We start from the raw sequence: 20,713 nt of genomic DNA on the forward strand, positions 1-20,713 counted from the left end.
GGACCTCCACAGCTAAACATAGACCTCCCCCAATGCTTTCCATGTTGATTGAGCGTCTAGCGCTTCCCCGCTACCTTTACGATGTCGTCGGTCCACCTTGCAGAACTGACGGCCGATGGGGCAGCAAGGTTCTGGAATGGAGGTTGCGTACCGGAAAACGCAGCGTGGGTCGTCCACCTACAACCTTAAAGCTAAGAAACAATTTAAAACACGTTTGGCTGTATATTTAGATATTCCTTTGCGCAGAAAAATGCGGCGATGACTATCATTTTTGATTTTGACAGCTTCATTTTGACATTTATCCAGAATATTTTTGTTGTTTTGTTCAGAAGTGCCGGTTGCAAGTTTTTCAAAGTATTTTGGAGTTCCTGAATTAATTACTAAGTCATTTTAATTGACTACTTTAATATACCAAGCTCCTGATAATTTTCAGTTTAAAGGAACTGTTTGAAACTTCACAATGACGACGCAAGACACTGAACAATATCGGGTATTTCTAAGACAATTACAAAGAGAGGAACATAGACCAACTGCTCTGAATGATATCAAAAACTTATTTACCTATAAACCAGCCAGTGAAGCGACAACAACAATAAAAGATGTTGGAATTTCGAAAATTGTCGAATGCCTGAATGTGCCAGACAAGTAGGTAACATAAAATAATTTGTTTGTGCACTACAATAAACTAATAATATTTTTATGTTGATTGTGGAATAATTAACTTTCAGGACACAGGTTGATCTGACTTGTGAAGTTTTAAAAGTCTGCTTTGACAAATTTGAACCTGGGGAGGTTGTGAAGAATTATACAAGTCATGTTATGTATTTATTGCGGCATGAAAAGAGCTGTGTCCGAAAACTGGCAACTGATGAGGTAGCCAATGAATAGTGTTGTTGTTTTGTTTATATTTCTGATAACAAAAACATTTGTATAAATGAGTATTTCAATTTCTAATGGTTAATTAAATTTCTAGGTCTACAAAGCAGTTGCACAGGATCAAAATCTGCTGCCTATCCCACAATACATTGATGTGTTTGTAGCTGTTGCCCAGCTTGTCATTGATACAGATATTGGTGTAGCTAACAAAGCTATTCTGATCACATCTAATTTACCATCAGCGGCATATCCAAAAGTGTTGGAGGAGATGAAGATTGCGTTAGAATACAATGCTAGCAGTAAATGCAATGCCTATGAGGTAGCTGGAAATGTTTGATTCATTTAACCATGATCTTAGTGTTTATTTCTTTAAGATTTATTTCACTAGGCATTCCTAATATGATTTTCAGGTGGTTGTGAACATTTCTTCAAAGTCATATGAACTGTGCAAGTTATGTAACGATCAAGGATATATCGATCACATGCTATCTGAACTCCAGTCAGATGATGTTTTGTATCAGTTGAATATACTGGAGTTATTATCAAGACTGGCGATTCAACCACATGGGATTGGTTACCTTGTAAAGCAAGGTGCCTTGAAGAAAATTTCAGATTTAGTTGTTGAACTGCCAAATAATCCACTATGTGGTTTACTCACACCTGGTAAATGTTATTTTGATATACCATATACAGTCTAATTTTTTAGAAATCAGCAGAAATGTCATCAAATATGGCCAACTGACATAAAAATATTTTTAGTCTGTGAACTAGTGATGCGACAAAACCTCTCGTTAATCGCGAAGTGAAATGTTGTAGTACTTGCGTATCATCGCCGGGTGATCGTCAAAATACTAAAAATATGCAACAAAGTCGCAACATTGAATGTGAACTGATTATGAAATTTTCGAGAACAGGAAACAAACTGTATGTACAGATGTAATCAAAAAGCACACTGGACAGTAAAACAATCAATGATAGGTATCCGTAAAGTTATTAAACTTCTGTTGCTTGCTGTTGCTTGCTGCGTGATTGGTGGATTTTGACATATCTGTCAATGTCATGTCAAAAATAACCAATCATGCAGCATTTGGACCTCGCGTCTACGTATTGCCATCTGGCGGATTTTTCAATCGCGAAAACCCTCATTGAAAGAAGTTTTTTATTTTCTTAAAAATAAACAATGGAACAATACGTAAGCATAATTGCATAAAAAAGTAAAATAATTTCGTTTAAATAAAACCGACTAAAAATTAAACTGACTCCGAAAAAGTAAACACTAAAAGTAGAAAAATAAATTTACGTTATCTCCAATATTGTCGAAGTTATCGCTGGAAAACTAAGCAAAGTATCGTATATTTTTTATTTAAAATTAATCAGTAATCGGAATAAGTGAATACTTAAAATAATATCGATTAAATTTACAGATTATTGTCTATGACTCACAGGTTACGGCACTGATGTGTCAGAGACAAGTCATAGACAATATGGAGATAACACATGATTTTAAACGTCAAGTCAATTTGACAATGTCACAAATTTTCATCGTCCACGTATTTTGCTAAAATAATTTGTTTCAAAGATTGATTTCAAACTTGTATAAACGTGAAAATAAAGTTGGTTTCATGGGCTTGTTAAATAGTGTGTATGATATTATGAACACGTAAGTGATTATGGTGTAATTGTGTATGAAAGTGTTTGTTTACATCTCTGCTGGATTCTAAAAAATCAAGGTATACCTATTTATACATAAAAAATGATGATGATGAAAATTATTAAAACATTTTTGTTCATTCAGGTTACATAAAATTTGTTGGATCAATTGCACATTGCTATCCAAAGGAAATACTTGATAAGTACCCTATATTGGTGAACTTAATGTTTGAAACATTCGAGTCAGGAGACCCAACCTTACTGCCTGTTGCTTTGGACACATTGGGATTTATTGGAACTACCATTGAAGGGAAGCTCTGTTTGGCAGCTTTGGGTATGTTTTTAATCTTTGGCTGCAGTCCAAAATACATATTCCGAGTAGTTTATAATAATATACCTTCAATAACTACTTACATAATTTTCTAAAAAAAACTTATTTTTATAACAGGTAGCAAGTATATCCTTGCTGTTGAAAAAGTGGGACAAATTATCAGAAACAGTGCAACAGAAATTAAGAGCCGAGCACTGAATTGTTTTGCTAACTTGATTTGTGTTGATAAAGATCCTAGTGTACCAAGAGGTGGTCCTGTTGACCATAGAGTAACTCTGATGACAAGGGAATGGTTTAGAAGTCTGAGCTCCAGCCCGCCATCCATGGAGACTTTGTTTGAGATCTGCAAAAATCCTTTCCCTGAAATAAGGTTGGCCGGTTTAGCCTTGCTAGATGCAGTGTGTCAACATCAATGGGGCGAAGAATTAGTTGCAAGAACAGCAGGTACCTTTTAACTGTTTACTCAATGCAAAATTTATAAATCTATTATTTTATTACTAACATTTTATTTTTACAGGTTTTGTTGAGTATCTTCTGGATCGCTCCAATGATGCCACAAAGGAATCTAAGGAAGCAAAATATGATATTATTAAAAGATTGGCAAATTCAATGGCATTTGATGCAAGTATTATTACAAGACTTCAAACGCATGTGGAACAAGGACCATTTTACTCTGAAAGTTCATTAGAAGTGGCCATGGAAGAAGGCGATTAGGTTTTTAACAAATATTTATTTGAAAGCTAATATTTCTACTGTTTTCTTCTTATGTTAAACATTGAAGATAGACTGAGTCATAATAAAATGTTAATTCAAAATTTTCATAATGAAATAAATAATATTACATTTTGTAACAACTATTGAAATTAGTTTTCTTCTTATAATTTCATTTTACTCTAAAAGTGCATGGTAGTGGCCATGGTAGAGAAGGCAAATAAAAATAATCTATGTTTTACACAAATATTTATTTGAAAGTTTTACAAATTTCATACAGTTTTGTTTTATAATGTTTAGTAAACATTGATGAATTGATGACACACTAAATTTAAAATTAAATAAATATTACAGTTTTGTACAAATTATTGAAATTTATTTCTTCCTTTTACTTTTGGTTTCTGTCTTAGGCGCTGCCTTTCTCTTTGTTGCTTTTTTGTCACCACCATATTTAGCTGCTAAATCATCAATAAAGGAATCCATTTGTTGGGCTCTGGATTGTTGTTTTTGTTTTATCATTAGCTCTAAGCTATTATTCTCTGTAAATAAACAAATTAAGTTACATTAAAATAACACTAAGTAACTATGAACAGTTAATTTAAAAGTACCATCAAATGATTTATCCTTACCTGATCCTAATCCTAATTCATTTTTCAGTTCTTCAGCTTCCTTAGCTTCACGATTCTCTTTGGCCCAACGACGCTTCCTCTTCCTGGCTGGTTCATTTGTGAATATTTTATACGGTGGTATTTCACCATTTTCGATCATTCCCTAAAACAATAGACAAAATTTATACATATTTAAAAAAATATTGGTACAAAAGGTTGGTAGCAATTGTTGCCAAAATTGAAAACTTACACTTAATATTCCTCTTATCCTTGATTCTTGATCTGACCGAGCAAACTGCACTTGATCACAGATATAGTCCATATCTCCTTTACCAGATAAATAAGCAACTTTGAGATCATTCTTTTCCTGTTCAGATCCTAAAAGTGGCATACCATTAATAACATTAGAATTTTCATAATTACAAATAGACTAAGGGAGGAGACCTTACCAACATATTCCTTCTCATAGGCCTTGATATCCTCATCAGTTATTTTCTTGAATAACATCCTCCAGTAAATAGTCCAGTCTCTATCCACAATAACATTGTAGTCATCATCATCAACACTTTTTGTCTCATCATATAGGGCCCTTTTGTTTGGATCACTGAGAATAGTGTGAATGCTGCCAAGTACTTTGAATTTTTCTGTAGCTTCAAGTTTTTCATTTTCATCTACACGATCTGGGTGCACTTTTAAGGATAGCTTGTGGTAAGCTTTTTTAACTAAAATAGAAAATGTTCAGGTAAGTATAAAATGAAAATATTAGGACCAGTTTTTAGCTTGTTCTAATTTCGCCAGATTAACTACCACCATCCTATTTATCAAAGTGCCGCAGTTACAAGCATTGTTGTTATTGTAAGCAGTTGGAGGTAGAATAGCCCTTTTTTTGTGGTTGAGTAGGTATTCCCGGTAACGCTCGCTTCAGCCTGGTAATCACTTTCAAATTCAAATTGTTTATTTGCTTTCCATCAGAGATGCTGTCTAAAAGCTTCTTTGTTGTGGGTAAATAAAGAGAATAGGTATTAAAACCTCCCTTACCTTCCTTGTCGGTAGCCTTTTCTGTTATTCCCAGGACTTCGTAAAGATTACTAGTTTTAAAATACTTTTCACATAATTCAATGAGGCCCATTTTAGTAATTATTTATTGTTATTTACACAAAATTATTTAGATTTCCAAGCCAGTTTTACGCGCCAAAGCTCTCGACTGTTTTTTGACAGAAAACCGACTGACATTGACATTAGTTATTTTTTAAAGTTTTACGGCTTCGGATTCCGTCCATACAGCCCAATATTGACATTAAGGTCACACCATAGACTAGAGAGAGTATGGAGTAAAACTGTCTGACTAACTGAGTATAATAGAGGGCGCTGCTTGAAGGAGAGGTGGTGCCACTGTCTATCTATACTCAACATCAAATAAACCGCACCTTCCGCGACGCGAACTTTAACGATTTTCTTCTGACACAATCATGGTTGGCCCAACAATATTGGTGTTATTTGAAAGCCCAATAAATATCCTTAAAGAAAAATACATTTAATTTCTTAATAAATGATTAAAATATACGATAAATGTGACTTGAAAAAATACCTCACTTTGGGCCCACCTATGGGATCAATTAGACCATCAGACCAGGAAACAGCTGGGAAGGGGTATCTTTGTTCAACAATAACGTCGAAACTAATAGACGTAGACTAATAAATTTACATTCGTTTTGTAGAATAGCTCAAATACTAAAATAATACAATGCAAATAAAACATACCTTAACGACCTGGTTTTTCTTGTGTTGGAAAATAACTGAAAAAGAAGTGAAAAAAGTAATGCATTTTTCTAATAAAATCCATTCTTACTCCCATAAAATGTATGAAACTTGTGTCTGCTTTCTTCTTCTACTAATAGATAATTTTATTGGCTATCGCATGATATAAAATATTTGCCTATTAATGTTAAGCTACCCACGCTTTCACTTGTTTTTTAAAGAAGAGGTGTAAACTAAAAATTAAAAACTTAAATCGATGTAATTTTTCGAGAAATGGGTCAGGCCCCAAATTTGAAGTATTTTCATCGATAAAATTGTCCATAGATTACGCCCTTAAAGTTTGATCACTACATGCCCGGACACACTGTATACAGGGTGGAAACGTTAAGTGATCTCACTCGATTATTTCTAAACTATAATAAGATATTGAAAAACTGGTAACTGATCCTGAAAGTACTTCATGAGCTCTTTCAAAGGGTACCAATAATAGGGTACAGAATAAACTGGATCTATCTGAAAATTCAATGTTTCCAGCTTCCATACTAAATGTTTGCCAGCCACACAATATTATAAGTGTAATAGGCTAGTTGCCTCATGTCACCATTTATCATAATAACTTTTAATTCAAATATTATTCTGTACAAGGGTCCGAAATATATAAACTTCAATAAATATAAATAAGGGATTGCTGTAAAAATTCAACTGAAACCCGTTAATTTTTTACTTTTTTTTCTCTTGACTGAAAACACCGTCCGCCATGTTTCTACGTCACCAATATTGTAAACAACAAAACGTCAAACACTAGTTTCAGGTTATTCGTGGTCTTTCATATAAACGCCTTGTTTTCACATAAAAATATTGTACAGTTCGCATTTATTGAAAATTATCATGGATCCTGAGTTTGTGAAAGCAGAAAGCACAAATCTGCTCAAAATCGACACATTGATGGTTGCAAAATTGTTTGCTTTAAATCCTGATTTCTGCTCAGCTAAGCTAAGGAATGTTAAGTTAACTAAGTAAGTACAGTTCATTTACAACCTNCCGTTTTATCAAATAATAAAAATAGTGGCAACTAGCCTATTTTTTTTATTTAATAATAAACTCAAAATAAACTCGTAAATTGTATTCTTATTTAAAATTATTAATGGAAAACATTGGTTTTAGGCTTTACTTGTTATAATATTGTCAAGAGATGAGTGTCATGACTGTGGTAGTACTAAATGTATGGAAGAAAGAAACATTTAATTTTTGGATAGATCCAGTTTATTCTGTAACCTATTATTGATACGGGACTATTCCCACCTCTCGTTCCCACCACTGCAACTCCTGTGTAGCCAGGATCTACAGCTTGACCACCACAAAAACCCAACCAATGAAGGTCAAGTTTGTCCCGGGGGAAAGTTAAACTGTCATTGGACCCGCAACGAAATTAATCAGAAGAACATAGGAGGAGTTCGAAATTAAGGTTCGACTTCCCTCCACCTACCTATTATTGATACCATTGGATAAAGCTTGTGAAGCACTTTTAGAATCAGTAATCAGTTTTACGATATCATGTGTAGTTTTTAAAATAATGTGACTTTACCAAATGTATGGAAGCTGGAAACATTGAATTTTCGGATAGATCCAGTTTATTCTGTAACCTATTTATTAATACCGTTTGATAGAGCTCATGAAGCACTTTCAGGATCAGTAACTAGTTTATTGATATCTTGTATAGTTTAGAAATAATCGATTGAGATCACTTATCGTTTCCACCCTGTATAAGTAAGTAATTTTAAATGGGTCATATATTGGACCTTCATGCTAAAAAAATAAACATGTGTTTTTCTCTTTGTAATTTGATGTAAAATATTTTGAGAGACGCCATTTGGACGCCATTTTTTAATTTGAATTTTGGGACAATTTTATTTTAGTTGCAAGGCAATATGGATTCATTGAAGGCTTCAGGTGATAATAATAAAACTTCCCCAAGATGTGTTCCAGAGAAAGATATAGCGCATGAAAAAGAAAATGTTCTTATGCCTGAAGCTGATGATTCCGAAGTGAAAGCGAACGAAGAGAAACCGAAGGATATAACTCCGCAAATGATCGAAGAAAACGAGTTGAAGTTGAAAGACAGAATTGCTCAATGTCGCAATATTATTGAGTCTCTAAAAATGGAACTGAGTAAAGAGAAATCTAAATTAGAAAAACAGGCGAAAATGCCACAACTGCCTTCAGTGTCCGGCTCGGTGCCAGTGTATCATGACCTGAAGTGCGACGTGGATATTATGGGAGATATCAACTCTACGAGTATGTACAGCGCATGTGTTGATAGCAAACTGAATTGCGATGAAAGTCTTATTGAATATGAAAAGCAGTTGCAGAAATATCAAAACACGCTGAATATGGCTCAAATAGAAAAGAAAAACGCAATAAGAAAGCAAATGTTGGCGAAAGCCTACAAGCTGAAGTTATTAGAAGTCGAAAACCAATGTAACATTGAATTGCTACGAGTAAAGCAGAGTCTTCAATGTCTAGAGCCACTGCAAATGATAGCTAATAATTGGAAGAACTCGCCGAACGATTCTGCCTATGACTTGAATAATTACGAGCTGATCCCAAGATACCCGGAGTTAAACGCTCATTCGGGAAGTGATATCAATTCTTACAGAGACGATTGTGACAAGCCTTCACCTGACAAATCGGGGATTTGCTGTAAAGAGGATTCGTCATCTTCGGAATGTTGATTAAATTTTGATACCTATCACGCGAAAAGTTTATTGGAAATTAAAATGAAAAATTTATTGCGACATTGTGTTTCTTTACAGCTAGAGCTTTTCCACATTCACCGCCCGCTTTTTTCACTGATTTGAAATCGTAATCTGATTCAGTAACTGTAGGAGGGTAGGCACACCTTTTTACCGTTCAGTTATCCTACTGCTGTACCCTCTGTTACAACTAGGAGTTTCTATAATAGCAAACCAGTAAATGTAGAGACCTTTCATAACTCTATCTTCTTAGATGTAGAGACCTTCATAACTTTATCTTCCTAAGTTGCTTAAAAGCTAAAGGAGGTACTACATCAGAAACATAATAATAATGCATCACTAATGAAGAAGAAATCCGTAGAGTTACTAGATTGGCCGGCTACTTACCTACCAAGTTCTTTTCACAAGTTAAATCGGTTTTGCCCTTCCGATTCAGTCCCTTAAAGCTAAACCAAGTCAAATAAAATTTGCAATAAAATTAATTAGCCAAAAAACAGTGTGAAAATTTGTTTTAATAAATCAAAAGGCGACGAGGACCTCCACAGTGGACCACACACATCGAGGCACGCGCTTTGAATGCTTGAGACTTTTTATTTTCGCCGCCGGAGCACCGATCGCGTTCACTCGGCAATCGTCGGCACCCGGTCGGTAGGCCCGCGCTGACATCACACACGTCTGCCAGCGCCAGCGCAGCACCCATCGCGGTCATTTAGGAACTTGAACTTTATTTTAATAAGATTCCAATTTGTCAATTAGAGGGCAGTGCATGAACCAAACAGGTTTGACTTCTTTACACCTTGTTCATGAGTTTAGCTTTTAAAAAGTACTTGAAAGCTATGCGTTAGTATTCTAGCTATAGGCAAGCACACACGCGAGTTGTTTTTATTAGTGATTAGTTTTCGTTACATATGTAAATGGAAAAGTAGGTTACGGAAAAAAACTGAAAACTAAAAAGCTTCGGTTGAAAGTTTGTGGTAGGTTCCACGATGTTGGAGCTTATAAGTTTTGTAATTTGTAAGCTAAAAGTTCCGCGGTTTCGCTTTGAGTATGCAAAAATGTCAGACACAATAGAGATAAGTCGTTCTTATGAAGTTTGTCTATTTTTTCGAAGATACTTGCATATCTACAATAAATTAGTAAGGTAGTTATCCCTTAATTACTAGTTCTTATAGCACTTTGTGGTATGTTAAAATCTTATAATTTTCTAAAATTAGGCTGATAGTTATGTGAAGTACTTATACCTAACTTAATGACTTCAGTTTCAGAAATCACCAACATTTTGCGCTACAGACAAATTGTCATGCTCGAGCTTTGGTTTTAAATGAATATAGGCGACTTCCAAATTCGATTGAAGCACACTAAATTAAATACTTCAAACAAATGTAGGTACGTATGTACATACACCCTACCCGTGTTTGTTTGCGGAAAGATCTCTTCATCCATGGCGTGGGGCGACACGCATCCGCGTGTGAACTCGAGAGCTTTATGGAAGAGTAAACAGTTTAAAACACTAGAGGCGGGCGTATTGGTCCAGCACTTGCATCCATTAGCCTGTGCCGACACCTCGGACAAAAATGTTGCCAGGTACGAGCCGTCTTTTCCTGTATTTTTTACTTTAAAAATACCTTGGAAGTTTTGCCTAGATGCAGCTCCTCCCTGCAGGTTTTTACAAAAAAGAAGCGCAGAAACTTTTTATGAGCTTTTAGTGTCTTTGATATTGACTCACAAAATTTGGTAATATTGAAATCTTTTATAGGGTTCCAAACACGCATTAAGTATTAAAGGTCATCATGATTCACTCGGTTCACTGATCATCGTTGTTTGAAAAAAAAGGTATCGAAGATTTTTCCTCTCTATAACAATACCATACCCTATCTACAAGTTTCGTGTGCCACTCCGGGTCGAATGCTGCTCTTTACAGATTAAAAGTAGCTGAAAAAAAATGATTAAGACTCCAGATTTCCAGAAAATATGCGTGGTGACTCTGGCAACTCTACCTCGGTCAGTCTTTGTCGAAAATTATGTTTGCTCGGCTGCCGGCCGGAGGTGCGACGCGACACCAACACTTGGTACAGTTTATTTTACCGGAGAGCTTGGTAATCGGCTTGTCTACGCGGACGACAGACTGACCACGTAGCTCCCGGCTGGATAATCTACCCCTATTCAACAAAAGGCTTGAGTATTTTTTTAAATAAAAAGTTAAGGAAAAATTACGCGGTTTTAGTGAAAATTATTTTTCCAGGATAACATTAGATACCTACCTAAGTTGGTACCTACTTTTGTATAATAGCTAAAAATACATATCATGAATTTGCGGATTGTATAGTAATGACTGTTCGACCTAATTATGACTGTATAGTGAGTGATAAATTAATGTATGACGCCCGTAATTATTTAGTGAGTAGGTATCACATGTCACCATTAATAGGTAACTTTTATTTCACATATTTAACTAGCTAACTAACTCTTCGTCGAACAACTAGGTAATAGTTTAAAACCGAATTTTCTTATAAAATAGGTACTTAATTTAGTTTTTTTTTTCACGCAATTCTTTAATTTTTTTTCAGTTCAAAGGTTTAACTGTCGAGAATACCAATGGTAGGTATGTTCATTGTCTTTTTTCCAACATTTCTCGTGCAATAAAGTTTAAAACAGATCGAAAAAGGGAAATAATAAACTCATTATCTTGCCATAAAAATGTTGGTCATCGAGGTTTGAAATTCACAACGGATATTTGCTTTCGTACATTCCAGGACGTAGTAATCCCTTCTGACATCCTTTTGAGAGTTATGAATGAGTCGGTAAAGCCACGAATTATACAACAATAGTGGTTTATTGGGTTAGTTTATTGTGTGTAAGCGGCATTATGTTGCTGGTCAGCGGTCGTCTCCACGAGGGCTGGCGCCAGGAGGTGTAATAAACTAGGTACACTAATAATTGCAGGATACAATGTCTGGTGCTGAAGGTGTGACGGAATGCCTACCACTACCTGTTTTTGAAATGTACATTATAGTCATGTACTCGTATTAAACCTACTTAATTTTAAGCTCAATGACAATGACTCTACATTTTCATAACATCGTAGCGAATTATTTATTACATACACGTGGTTATTCGTACTCATAGTAAGACAGTACAACATAACATTTACTACTCCTTTTTTTGCTCTACCTACTCCCGTAAAGTGCCCGTTTTCATGGTCCTGCACAGAATCCTTAAAATTGTCATATTTTTAAATCACGAGTGCTCTGCGATTAGTGACTTAAATACGTCAAAGTAACTTGTGTAGGGTAGCCCAATCCTTGATCTAGGTCGCCGCCTTTTCGAAATTTTGAATAAATACGTAAAAAATTGATAAACAACATTTAAAATGCAGACATATGGAAAATTTATTTCTTCGAGAACTTTGTTAATTTAACGTATGAAGCAATAATTTTTATATGGAAATGTTTAAATTAATATTTTGAAGGTCGCCCCCTTTTTCGTTTTTGGTATTAATGCATTAATATTGAGAATTTTTGATTTTCCCAAAAAAACTTTGCCGTGAAGAAATCATCAGGCGTTTTGCTTTATCGTAGCTGTCAAGTGTCAAATGTGTGTTTGTCAATCCTTTACAGAGTAGTGTAGAGCGCAGAGCATGCAAATAGTATCTCTTTTGTTATGACTTCGATTGTTACGAAAAAATATTTTACTTATTTTATAGTTAATATGGCTAGAAAACCCTTGCAACCTTTCTTTGCCGTTCGTTCGTTTCAGCCGAAAGACGTCCACTGCTGGACAAAGGCCTCCCCCAAGGATTTCCACAAAGACCGGTACCACGCCGCTCGCATCCAGGTACCACCCGCGACCTTCACCAGATCGTCGGTCCACTTATATTTTATCGAATCAATATAAAACTAGATTTTTAACACTCTTGCGGGTAAGTGGTTTTTCAAAATAAACTGATTAGGTAGGATTAAATAAATAAATCGATAACATTTTTATTTAGAGTAGTAGGTACGCAGTATTTGCGTAACTGCTCATATAGTTTGGAAGAGTTTAGTAAAAAAAAGTTATTTCCAAACTATACTCGATTAGTTTCACACCCTTGCGTTCTGGCCATGTATAGAATGGAAAGACGCTACGTTAACAGCCTATTTGAATTGAACGTCTAGGAAAAATACTCTTTTACGAAACTTTTTTAACGCCTTTGTTCATCAGAAGAATCAATATTAGTTAGGATTTTTATTGTGTAAGAATTTTCGCAGCAATACCAACAAAAAATCAAATCCTTCCTTTTTCCTAATTAAAGTATTATAAACTCACGTTTTGTTTAGCAAAATTAGTGAAATGCGTGTTTTTACTCTGTATTGAGTCTCTTTTGTCTCTACTCTGTAAAGTAGTTTGTGTGCGATCGTGTTAGTTCGTTGCGCCACCGCTATCTCGGCTAGCAAATCGTAATTTTTCGTCGGCGCTGCACCCCCTTTTTTCCTCATAGAGTTTTCGTCATAGAGATACCTAATAGGCACTTAAATTTGTAATAAACAGTAAATTATATCCTTATCACTATCTAATTTAAAAATGTTACAACATTTCTATGCTGGTTGATAAGCAGGTAATAAGCAAAAACCGTGCGTGAGTCACAAAGCTCGTTTCGGTGGCTAAGACTAAAAATTGCATGAAAAATCATCTTATCTGCAGTTTAAAGCTTTGTGTTAAACGCGAGATCCTTTCCACCCTTTGTGCCCAATTCCGATTCACACGGAACCCTTCGAAGATCTCATTAACGAAGATAAGGAGTGTGAACTTGTTTTCGCACGTTTGAAAATAAATATTAGAACTATTCCATACTTTTTATGTTGTCATTAATATTTGGAATTTCTATTCTAATACTTTCGAGAAGGTTACTTTCGAGATAACCAACAGTCTTAAAACACATTTTTATTAATAGGTCGCGTCGGCGAACGCAAACAAAGCGTGTTAAAGCGCGGCTAGTATGACTTATGGGGAGTTTATGCAGCACAGAATTTTATTGTATTGATGTACGAGTTGGTGTTGCTTACAAATCGTCCTAAATAGGCCGTTTCTGTTATGCAAATGCGCGTATAAATTTTCCTACTAAAGAAGCCTTTTCCGGGTCAAAACTCGTGGAGAATGCGAGCGCTTGGTATTGTCTTGTTTCGGGAATGGATGGAGGTCGAGATATTGTTTTTGTCCAGAAGCTCTACTACGATAGCACGTGCAAGTCTGATGACCCGACCTTCGGTTACTATTGTGTAAAACTAAGGATTGAAATTACGATTAAGAATTTCTATAATTTCTCATGCTAGACTGTCTTCTAGGGAACTTTCTTTTCTTAAATTGAACTGTAAAATCAGACCCAGATAAAAAAGCATACCTAAATTATTTTTACGAGTAAGTATCTAAGTTCGCTCGTTCGTTCGTACGTTCGTTTCAGCCGAAAGACGTCCACTGCTGGACAAAGGCCTCCCCAAGGATTACCACGAAGACCGGTCCTGCGCCTCTCGCATCCAGGCACCTAATCTAAGTATCTAAGTAAGTGGTATAATACGTAATGAAAATTAAAATGAAAAAGTAGGTATCTATAACCAAAATAAGCTTTTCATTTTCATTTTTATATAAATTTCTATTAGACCAAGAGATATGTTTTCATAGTAATCAAAGCTTATCATAGACTTACGGGAAAATTACTGCTCTAGATCAGATTTCATCACCAACGATCCACAAAAGTCTTTCTTCCTTTCAAAAGTGGCGTCGCTTCAAGAGTGCAGCAGTTTGCGGTCCAATTGAAAGGGTCGCATAAACTAGCCTCATAATCGTGTACCTACTTCCCCTACATAGTATTCAGCGGCTCATAATGAACGTGGCCATGTTAATGATAATGCGGTGGTGATTACAGGGCGCGCTGTCACGGGTGTGGTGTGCGCACATCGTTGCAATCACGTCGTGGAACTAGTAACTATGTAGTAGCTAGTACTTTGCTACGTAACGAGGGTACACTATTCTGAACTGCATAGACGGCATACCAGACTTTACATAGTGCAACATCTCCCCTATTACATTAAGGCGCGGCTGTGCTGTATTCTGAATGTATAGGAAAAAAAATAAACTTTTTTAAAAACAAGCTTTTATTCTGAATTTCGAAAGTTTGTATCGCGCATGGAATTTATTCCTCTTTTTCTCTGTTTGCGCTACAAGCTTTCGAAATTCAGAATAAAAGCTTGTTTTTAAAAAAGTTTATTTTTATTATAATTTTATTTTACACTTTTTAGTTATATAATCTCAGGACCCTGGACATTATCTAACACTAAAGTGCTCGAAAAGACAAATCCAACGAACCCAAACTCGATGAGTTTCCACCGTTTTGTTTAGGAATTCCTATGGCCACCTCCCGACTCCATCATCAGACCAGCTCAATGGTACCATAATATTGCATTGTCATCGTACTTACATCGTTCGTTCGTTCGTTTCAGCCGAAAGACGTCCACTGCTGGACAAAGGCCTCCCCCAAGGATTTCCACACTTACATAAGTATACCAAATTTCAGCTCAATCGGTTGATGAGAACTGGTCTTAAATTCAGTTGCAAGATTTGTCCCACACCTAACAAGTGAAGTCAATATAAAGCTTGTAAAAAAGTATTTTAGATTAGGTATCGTTTTTCAGATTCACAATCAATCCTTCATCTTTCATTTTTTATTTTATTGCACAAATAGAATGTAGGTACAATGGGTGGACTTAATGCTAAAAGCATTCTCCGCCAGTCAAGCTTTGGGTCATACAGAAAGCTGTCAGTGCAATTCTTCAAATTGGTACTTAAGGCGAACTTATTGCGACAATACATTATCTGCTACCTAGCATCACAGCTTTAGTGGTTAACAATAATAGGTAACGAAGGCAATTGACAATGCTGCAAAATTGTTTTACATTTTATTTGACTAATCGTAACGAAATTTAGGTAAACAAATGGTCACACACCATTCCACCCACATAAACTCGTCGGTTTGTGACGGCATTGCGGACACGAGACAAAGGGTCGTTAGATGTTCAATAACATATTCGAGGCAGGTTGATGAATAATAAATGGCGAAACAAGTACTACTAACTGTTCCAATGATCAGCCAGTTCAGCCACGGATACCATTTTTTTAATCTGCGCCAAATTTTATTATGGCGCCTCCAAGCGTTTGAGATGCCTAAAAAAACGCGCTCATGACTTGGATGTGCGAGTAAATAAATGTATTCAACTTTATTTTTCACAAAGCGCCCCCTTAATTCTTACCATTTGGCGCCTTAGGCTAGACTCCTAGGGCAGGTGCCCCAGTTTGCCCCCCTCTATACCAGTATCTGCCAATGATTTGCAGAAAACGTTTGACGATCACGTAAACGCCGAACCGGGATGCGGAATAGACCGCACACATATCCGCGGTTAATAAGCAGGTCTGAATGATTAGCAAATACTGAACTCATAAGCAAATGTTGTCTCCATATCTGAGTAGTGAATTTCCTAGTAGGTACCTACTGGGCTTTTTGAATCATATGATAGTTTTTGTTGACATCACGGTTTTACCCAAAAATCGAAAACTTTGTTGGCTTGGCTTTGTAAATATGTAAATACGTGTGTAGGTATCCATACTTCCAAATCCATACAACAGATATAATTATTATTATTAACTATGTGTCTATCCATAAGTACCTATTTTCACTCTTAAACTAATGAACCCTAGATAGTAGTTTTAGGCCCAGTTTCTGAATTATTGGGTAACCCCAAAAAACCCAGGAAAATATAGGGTAGTTTTATCATCCCGGTCTCTCTGTGACGATGTCAAACCTAATACGGGCGAGGCCGCGGGTAAAAGCTAGTCCACCGCATCTTTAGGTATTACGTGAGCTCGTACTATGAAAAAGCAGCAGTAGTAAGTCAGTCAACGATGTTAACTCTTCAAAAGTATACTAAATCATGTTCTCATGCGGATGCGAGCTATGATTAATTTTCTTTTGATCTATACAAGGCGTTATCTTCGCTTTATATCGCAAGCACATCAATTACTCCCATAAGCTTAGCAACGAATAATCAATAAAAATATTAGTGTGTGATTTTTCTATATTGTATCATCTGCAATAACAAGTTAGTTAAGAACATGCCCGTAAGAAATATTGTACTTAGGTTACATAACCTAATGTTGTGATGGGTTTTCTTTCAGAGATTTTCTCACGTAATCAAGTTCAAACATAAACCATGTTCTAAATAGATATACACGACTTATTAACATCAGAATTTTCCAAAATTTTACCGTACCTAATGGGTTTTCCATAGACTGTGTTGATCTAATAAACAGATTTTCCTTATTTGGAAAGCTAGTAAAAGTTAATATAATGATAATTAAATGAAACTTATTTTAAAAATTTATTTTTCACCAGATATCGAAAAGTTAGGTTAGGTCATGTCATGAAAAATTAATTGTTTATATCAGCTACTAGCTGACCCGGCGAACTTCGTACCGCCTTAGCGTAGAGATTTTCTCAATATTTTTTTCCGTAAGAACCATCCTTGGACTTCCACAAACATTTAAAAAAAAGAATTGTCGAAATCGGTTCAGCCGTTCACACGTGATGCCGTGACAACGCGAAACGGGTTTCATTTTTATATATATAGATAGATGAGTTATTTCTTGTGTTAGTTAAGTATTTTGTTATTTTTTTTAAAGTCCGTTAGTTTTAATTTCTTTCGTCACAATTCTTGCTGGAAAGTAAGATCATAGCAAGACTTGCTTGTTAAAATATTTAAAAGATTTTTTGTGGTGGTCGAACAATGCCCCGGTTGAAAGCGCCCATCTAATTCGCGTAAAAAACCCTGATCTACACAATAACGCGTAACGGCGTGTGCAACGTCAACGCAGGGCAAAGGAAACAATGATTTCCCAACGAGATGAAAGGGCTCGGTGGTGGCGCGCAAGGGATGCAATGAGGCGGTGGTGGAGGATCGCTCGGCGTGCCCGAGCTCTCAGTGTCGCTCAATTCGCGGCGCGCGGTGGTCGTGCGTCGAGCGCGCGTGAAGTGATGCTTGCGAGATGAGGCTGTCGCTGGTGCTTGTGTGGCTGGGCGCCGCGGCGGCGTGCGGCCCCGGCCGCGGGTTCAACCCCCGCCAGCAGGCGCGGCGCTCCTACCCCCTCGTGTTCCGCCAGCACGAGCCCAACTACAGCGAGATCAACAAGTCCGCCAGCGGGCCCGCGGAGGGCCGCATCACCAGACACGACGAAAAGTTCAAAGACTTAGTGCCTAATTACAATCCGGACATCGATTTCAAAGACGACGAAGGCACCGGCGCCGATCGCCTCATGACCCAGGTGAGTTTCCACTGCTTCCGAGTGTTCTCCGGTTCAGTTCGAAGTATCGAAACTGTGTCTTTCAGTGCAGTGCGGTAGAAGTTTCTTCCGATGTTTCTTGAGAAGTGCTGAATGCCGTTATGGTTGTTTGAAACAATGGATTTCACGAAGTGTCCTCTGTTATGAAAACAGCTCCTTAGTGCGCGGGTAGGGACAATCGGCGATGTAAACATTACGCCCGTGGAACAATGGGAACAAATTGCGGGCGTTACGGTAGCTTCGTAGCGAGTGTTTTCGATTGTAGCATTACAATTATGCAGGCTTTGTCAACAAATATTTTGGCTCTGTGACTAATGGATGAATGATGATTTCTTTTCAATATTGATGCCAGTTTGGGTAAATATATGGCCGTCATAAAAGTTGGTGTCGAAGGCATTCTCCGTCATGCGTTGTCGTTCATGACGCTTTGTAAAGCTTCGAGATAACTTACGGGAATTTTTGGTTCGAGATACTTTGTTGTGTCTTCCGTGCGCAATTTTAAAAAAGTTTTTTTATTTACTGTTCCATAAAAAATGTCATTCATCAATTAATCAGATTGTAAACATTTCACTATAAATAAAAAACTCATTGTTTCACTGTGCAAACGCATGCGGGTAGTTTACAAATTATTCACGCACAAATGTCATTTAGTATTTTTGAGTAGTTCAGCTTAGGAATTGTTGTTTGTCTTTTTATCAGTTACATTAGATGTAAATTACTGTTTAACATAGTGTAACTACTCTGAAACTTTTATGAAAAAAAAATATTTGAAAGTTCAAAAAGCCTCTCAATCTTTTTCACACATATAGTACAAGTTTATTTGTTTCCCATCCCTTATTAGTTAACGACAACAAGTAGGTGTAAGTACTAAACCAAGCAAACGACATGTCACCGTGTTTAGTGGCAATTCTGTTACATTGAATGGCCCACCATTCGTAAAAGGCAGTTTTTCGCACATTAACAGCTGTTAAAAACACATTTATATTCCCTAACAAACTTTCTTTAGTTGTGTTATGTATTTAAATCGTGTAGGTATGATCATTCATTCAAAATTACTTAATTTTGCTCGTAGATTGGTAGGTAAAGATTTGCTTAGATTGCCTCATTAATAAACCTGTTTATAATTAGTTTTTTATTAAGCTTCTTTATAATTTAGTAGTCAGCCATTTTTATATTTACATCTTTTGTTTGTTACATGGGTTCAAAAAGGTTCAAGTTTATTTTTTTCTTCTATTTTTATAAAATAGCACTTAAGAGTGTTTTTTTTTTCACAAAGTCAAGACACAACTTTGTAGGAGCTTTTTTAGCTTTTAGGTATTATTTCACTACTTCAAGTGGTTAAAATCATCATTGTGCATTGTAGAATAAAATTTAGTTAAGTTATTAATTTATGATAGCAATGTACCTTAGGTAAAATGTATTTCTAAATAGAAACATATAAATACCTGAATTTATCATCATGTAGTAAAAACCACAATGAGCTATTCCTCATCTAATGAATTACCATGTGGTAGCGTGTTAATCACTTTTACTACTCACCATAATAAAATGATGCAATTTTATTTGATCATTCTGCTACTTACTGAACAAGTTGCAATGAATATTTATTTTATAAACGTCTTTTTGTTTTGTATAGGTAATTTATAATAGGTACTAATAATTTACTTACATTTAGATTTTTTGCTTGAAAAATAAAGAACGGCAATAAGTTATTAATAAAATAAATAAAGTATTGGACTGTCCAAAATAGCTTAAGGTAATGTATGCTTAAGTTAATCTAAGAAACTATTGTGTATTCAGTCAGTCATAGATGAATAATGTGCCTGCTTGCTTATTATCACATTTAATAGTGAGTTTACATGAGTAAGCCTCGCACGACATTTATACTTATGTAGATTAGTAGATATTTAAACTATGTTTGCCCATCCTCGCGTCAAAGGTACCGCTTGGAGTGAATATGCTGCAAGTAAATATGTTATTAAGTGCTGTACTTGTTATATGTTCTATTGTAGTTAACAGCAATAAAGACATGTATAAAGTCACTATAGAAGCAGTCTTCAGTTGTCAGTGACTAATGAAATCTGAAGTCAATTATGACTGCAAAGTGGAACGATACAATAGCCATTATGAAGTAGGTACTTAAATGTGATGATGAGTCATGCAATCATATTTTCACATGTGATACCTGTGTGACGCAATGATATGGCAGGTCAGTGTCCAGCGTGTCTAGCAAATTATACTACTTCTGCCTATCTTTAGGTAACACTTTGGAGTTTGTTTGACAACAAATTACCATGTTTTTAGCAAAATAACCCTGATTTTTTAGTAAGCAATAAATAAAAATTAGCAACTTTGGATGTAATTATAGTAATGATGTTCTGCTCTGCTCTGCTAAAACGTTTGGCAACCTTCAGAATCGGATAATATTTCAGCAAAACACATAGGAAAATATTGCGCGAGCGGCTCTAATGGTTAATCAAACATGGCCGCCTGTTGACAAACAAACTGACAAACATCGCCTTTGTCGGTCACTCTATTTCCTTGGCTATGTAGGTCATGTTGCTACTACTAATATTAATTTCTCTAAGAGGTATGGTGGAACTATGTATGAATTTTCCTCCATTAATAAAAAGTAACTGGTAGTTTCTTATATTGAAAAATAT

At 35.9% G+C, this 20,713-nt stretch overlaps 4 protein-coding genes across 6 annotated transcripts in view; 3 read left to right on the forward strand and 1 right to left on the reverse strand.

Annotated features, from left to right (window-relative positions):
* Positions 1 to 268: 268 nt before the first annotated feature.
* LOC114363816 (26S proteasome non-ATPase regulatory subunit 5) lies at positions 269 to 3,780 on the forward strand. 2 transcript variants are annotated; one of them, XM_028319643.1, is made up of 8 exons: positions 269 to 354; positions 434 to 645; positions 729 to 873; positions 974 to 1,195; positions 1,287 to 1,539; positions 2,672 to 2,860; positions 2,975 to 3,301; positions 3,375 to 3,780. In XM_028319643.1, exons 2-8 carry the CDS (start codon positions 461 to 463, stop codon positions 3,569 to 3,571), a joined length of 1,518 nt encoding a protein of 505 aa, XP_028175444.1. In that variant the 5' UTR covers positions 269 to 354; positions 434 to 460; the 3' UTR covers positions 3,572 to 3,780. The 2 variants fall into 2 exon arrangements, with proteins under 2 accessions (XP_028175444.1, XP_028175443.1); XM_028319642.1 differs by having other exon boundaries at positions 314 to 645.
* On the reverse strand, positions 3,540 to 5,406 carry DnaJ-10 (DnaJ (Hsp40) homolog 10). 2 transcript variants are annotated; one of them, XM_028319645.1, is made up of 5 exons: positions 5,215 to 5,405; positions 4,626 to 4,898; positions 4,427 to 4,554; positions 4,198 to 4,339; positions 3,540 to 4,107 (listed from the first exon to the last, which is right to left on the reverse strand). In XM_028319645.1, exons 1-5 carry the CDS (start codon positions 5,303 to 5,305, stop codon positions 3,944 to 3,946), a joined length of 798 nt encoding a protein of 265 aa, XP_028175446.1. In that variant the 5' UTR covers positions 5,306 to 5,405; the 3' UTR covers positions 3,540 to 3,943. The 2 variants fall into 2 exon arrangements, with proteins under 2 accessions (XP_028175446.1, XP_028175445.1); XM_028319644.1 differs by having other exon boundaries at positions 3,803 to 4,121; positions 4,197 to 4,339; positions 5,215 to 5,406.
* A 2,398-nt stretch (positions 5,407 to 7,804) lies between these two features.
* Positions 7,805 to 8,936, forward strand: LOC114363830 (uncharacterized). The gene has a single exon (XM_028319661.1). It carries the CDS (start codon positions 7,863 to 7,865, stop codon positions 8,664 to 8,666), a length of 804 nt encoding a protein of 267 aa, XP_028175462.1. The 5' UTR covers positions 7,805 to 7,862; the 3' UTR covers positions 8,667 to 8,936.
* An 8,735-nt stretch (positions 8,937 to 17,671) lies between these two features.
* Positions 17,672 to 20,713, forward strand: part of hh (hedgehog signaling protein) — a 40,666-nt gene continuing 37,624 nt past the window's right edge. Inside the window, exon 1 of the mRNA XM_028319656.1 lies at positions 17,672 to 18,032. Within this exon, the coding sequence (XP_028175457.1) occupies positions 17,757 to 18,032 (276 nt within the window). The 5' untranslated portion in view covers positions 17,672 to 17,756. The remainder of the gene's footprint in view (positions 18,033 to 20,713) is intronic.

The sequence above is a fragment of the Ostrinia furnacalis genome, unplaced genomic scaffold (genome assembly GCF_004193835.3).
Source record: "Ostrinia furnacalis isolate ACB-3 unplaced genomic scaffold, ASM419383v2 OfSCF7311, whole genome shotgun sequence".
Classification (NCBI taxonomy): domain Eukaryota; kingdom Metazoa; phylum Arthropoda; class Insecta; order Lepidoptera; family Crambidae; genus Ostrinia; species Ostrinia furnacalis.

Bases quoted from the DNA above. Each gene is read 5' to 3' on its own strand.
- LOC114363816 (XM_028319643.1), top strand. From the start codon at position 461: ATGACGACGCAAGACACTGAACAATATCGGGTATTTCTAAGACAATTA. The intron at 874-973 runs GTAGCCAATGAA...TTAAATTTCTAG, and splicing joins GAAAACTGGCAACTGATGAG to GTCTACAAAGCAGTTGCACA. The intron at 2,861-2,974 runs GTATGTTTTTAA...TTTTTATAACAG, and splicing joins GCTCTGTTTGGCAGCTTTGG to GTAGCAAGTATATCCTTGCT.
- DnaJ-10 (XM_028319644.1), bottom strand. From the start codon at position 5,305: ATGGGCCTCATTGAATTATGTGAAAAGTATTTTAAAACTAGTAATCTT. The intron at 4,340-4,426 runs GTAAGTTTTCAA...CTATTGTTTTAG, and splicing joins GGATAAGAGGAATATTAAGT to GGAATGATCGAAAATGGTGA. The intron at 4,122-4,196 runs TAAGGATAAATC...ATGTAACTTAAT, and splicing joins GAATTAGGATTAGGATCAGG to TTGTTTATTTACAGAGAATA.
- LOC114363830 (XM_028319661.1), top strand. From the start codon at position 7,863: ATGGATTCATTGAAGGCTTCAGGTGATAATAATAAAACTTCCCCAAGA.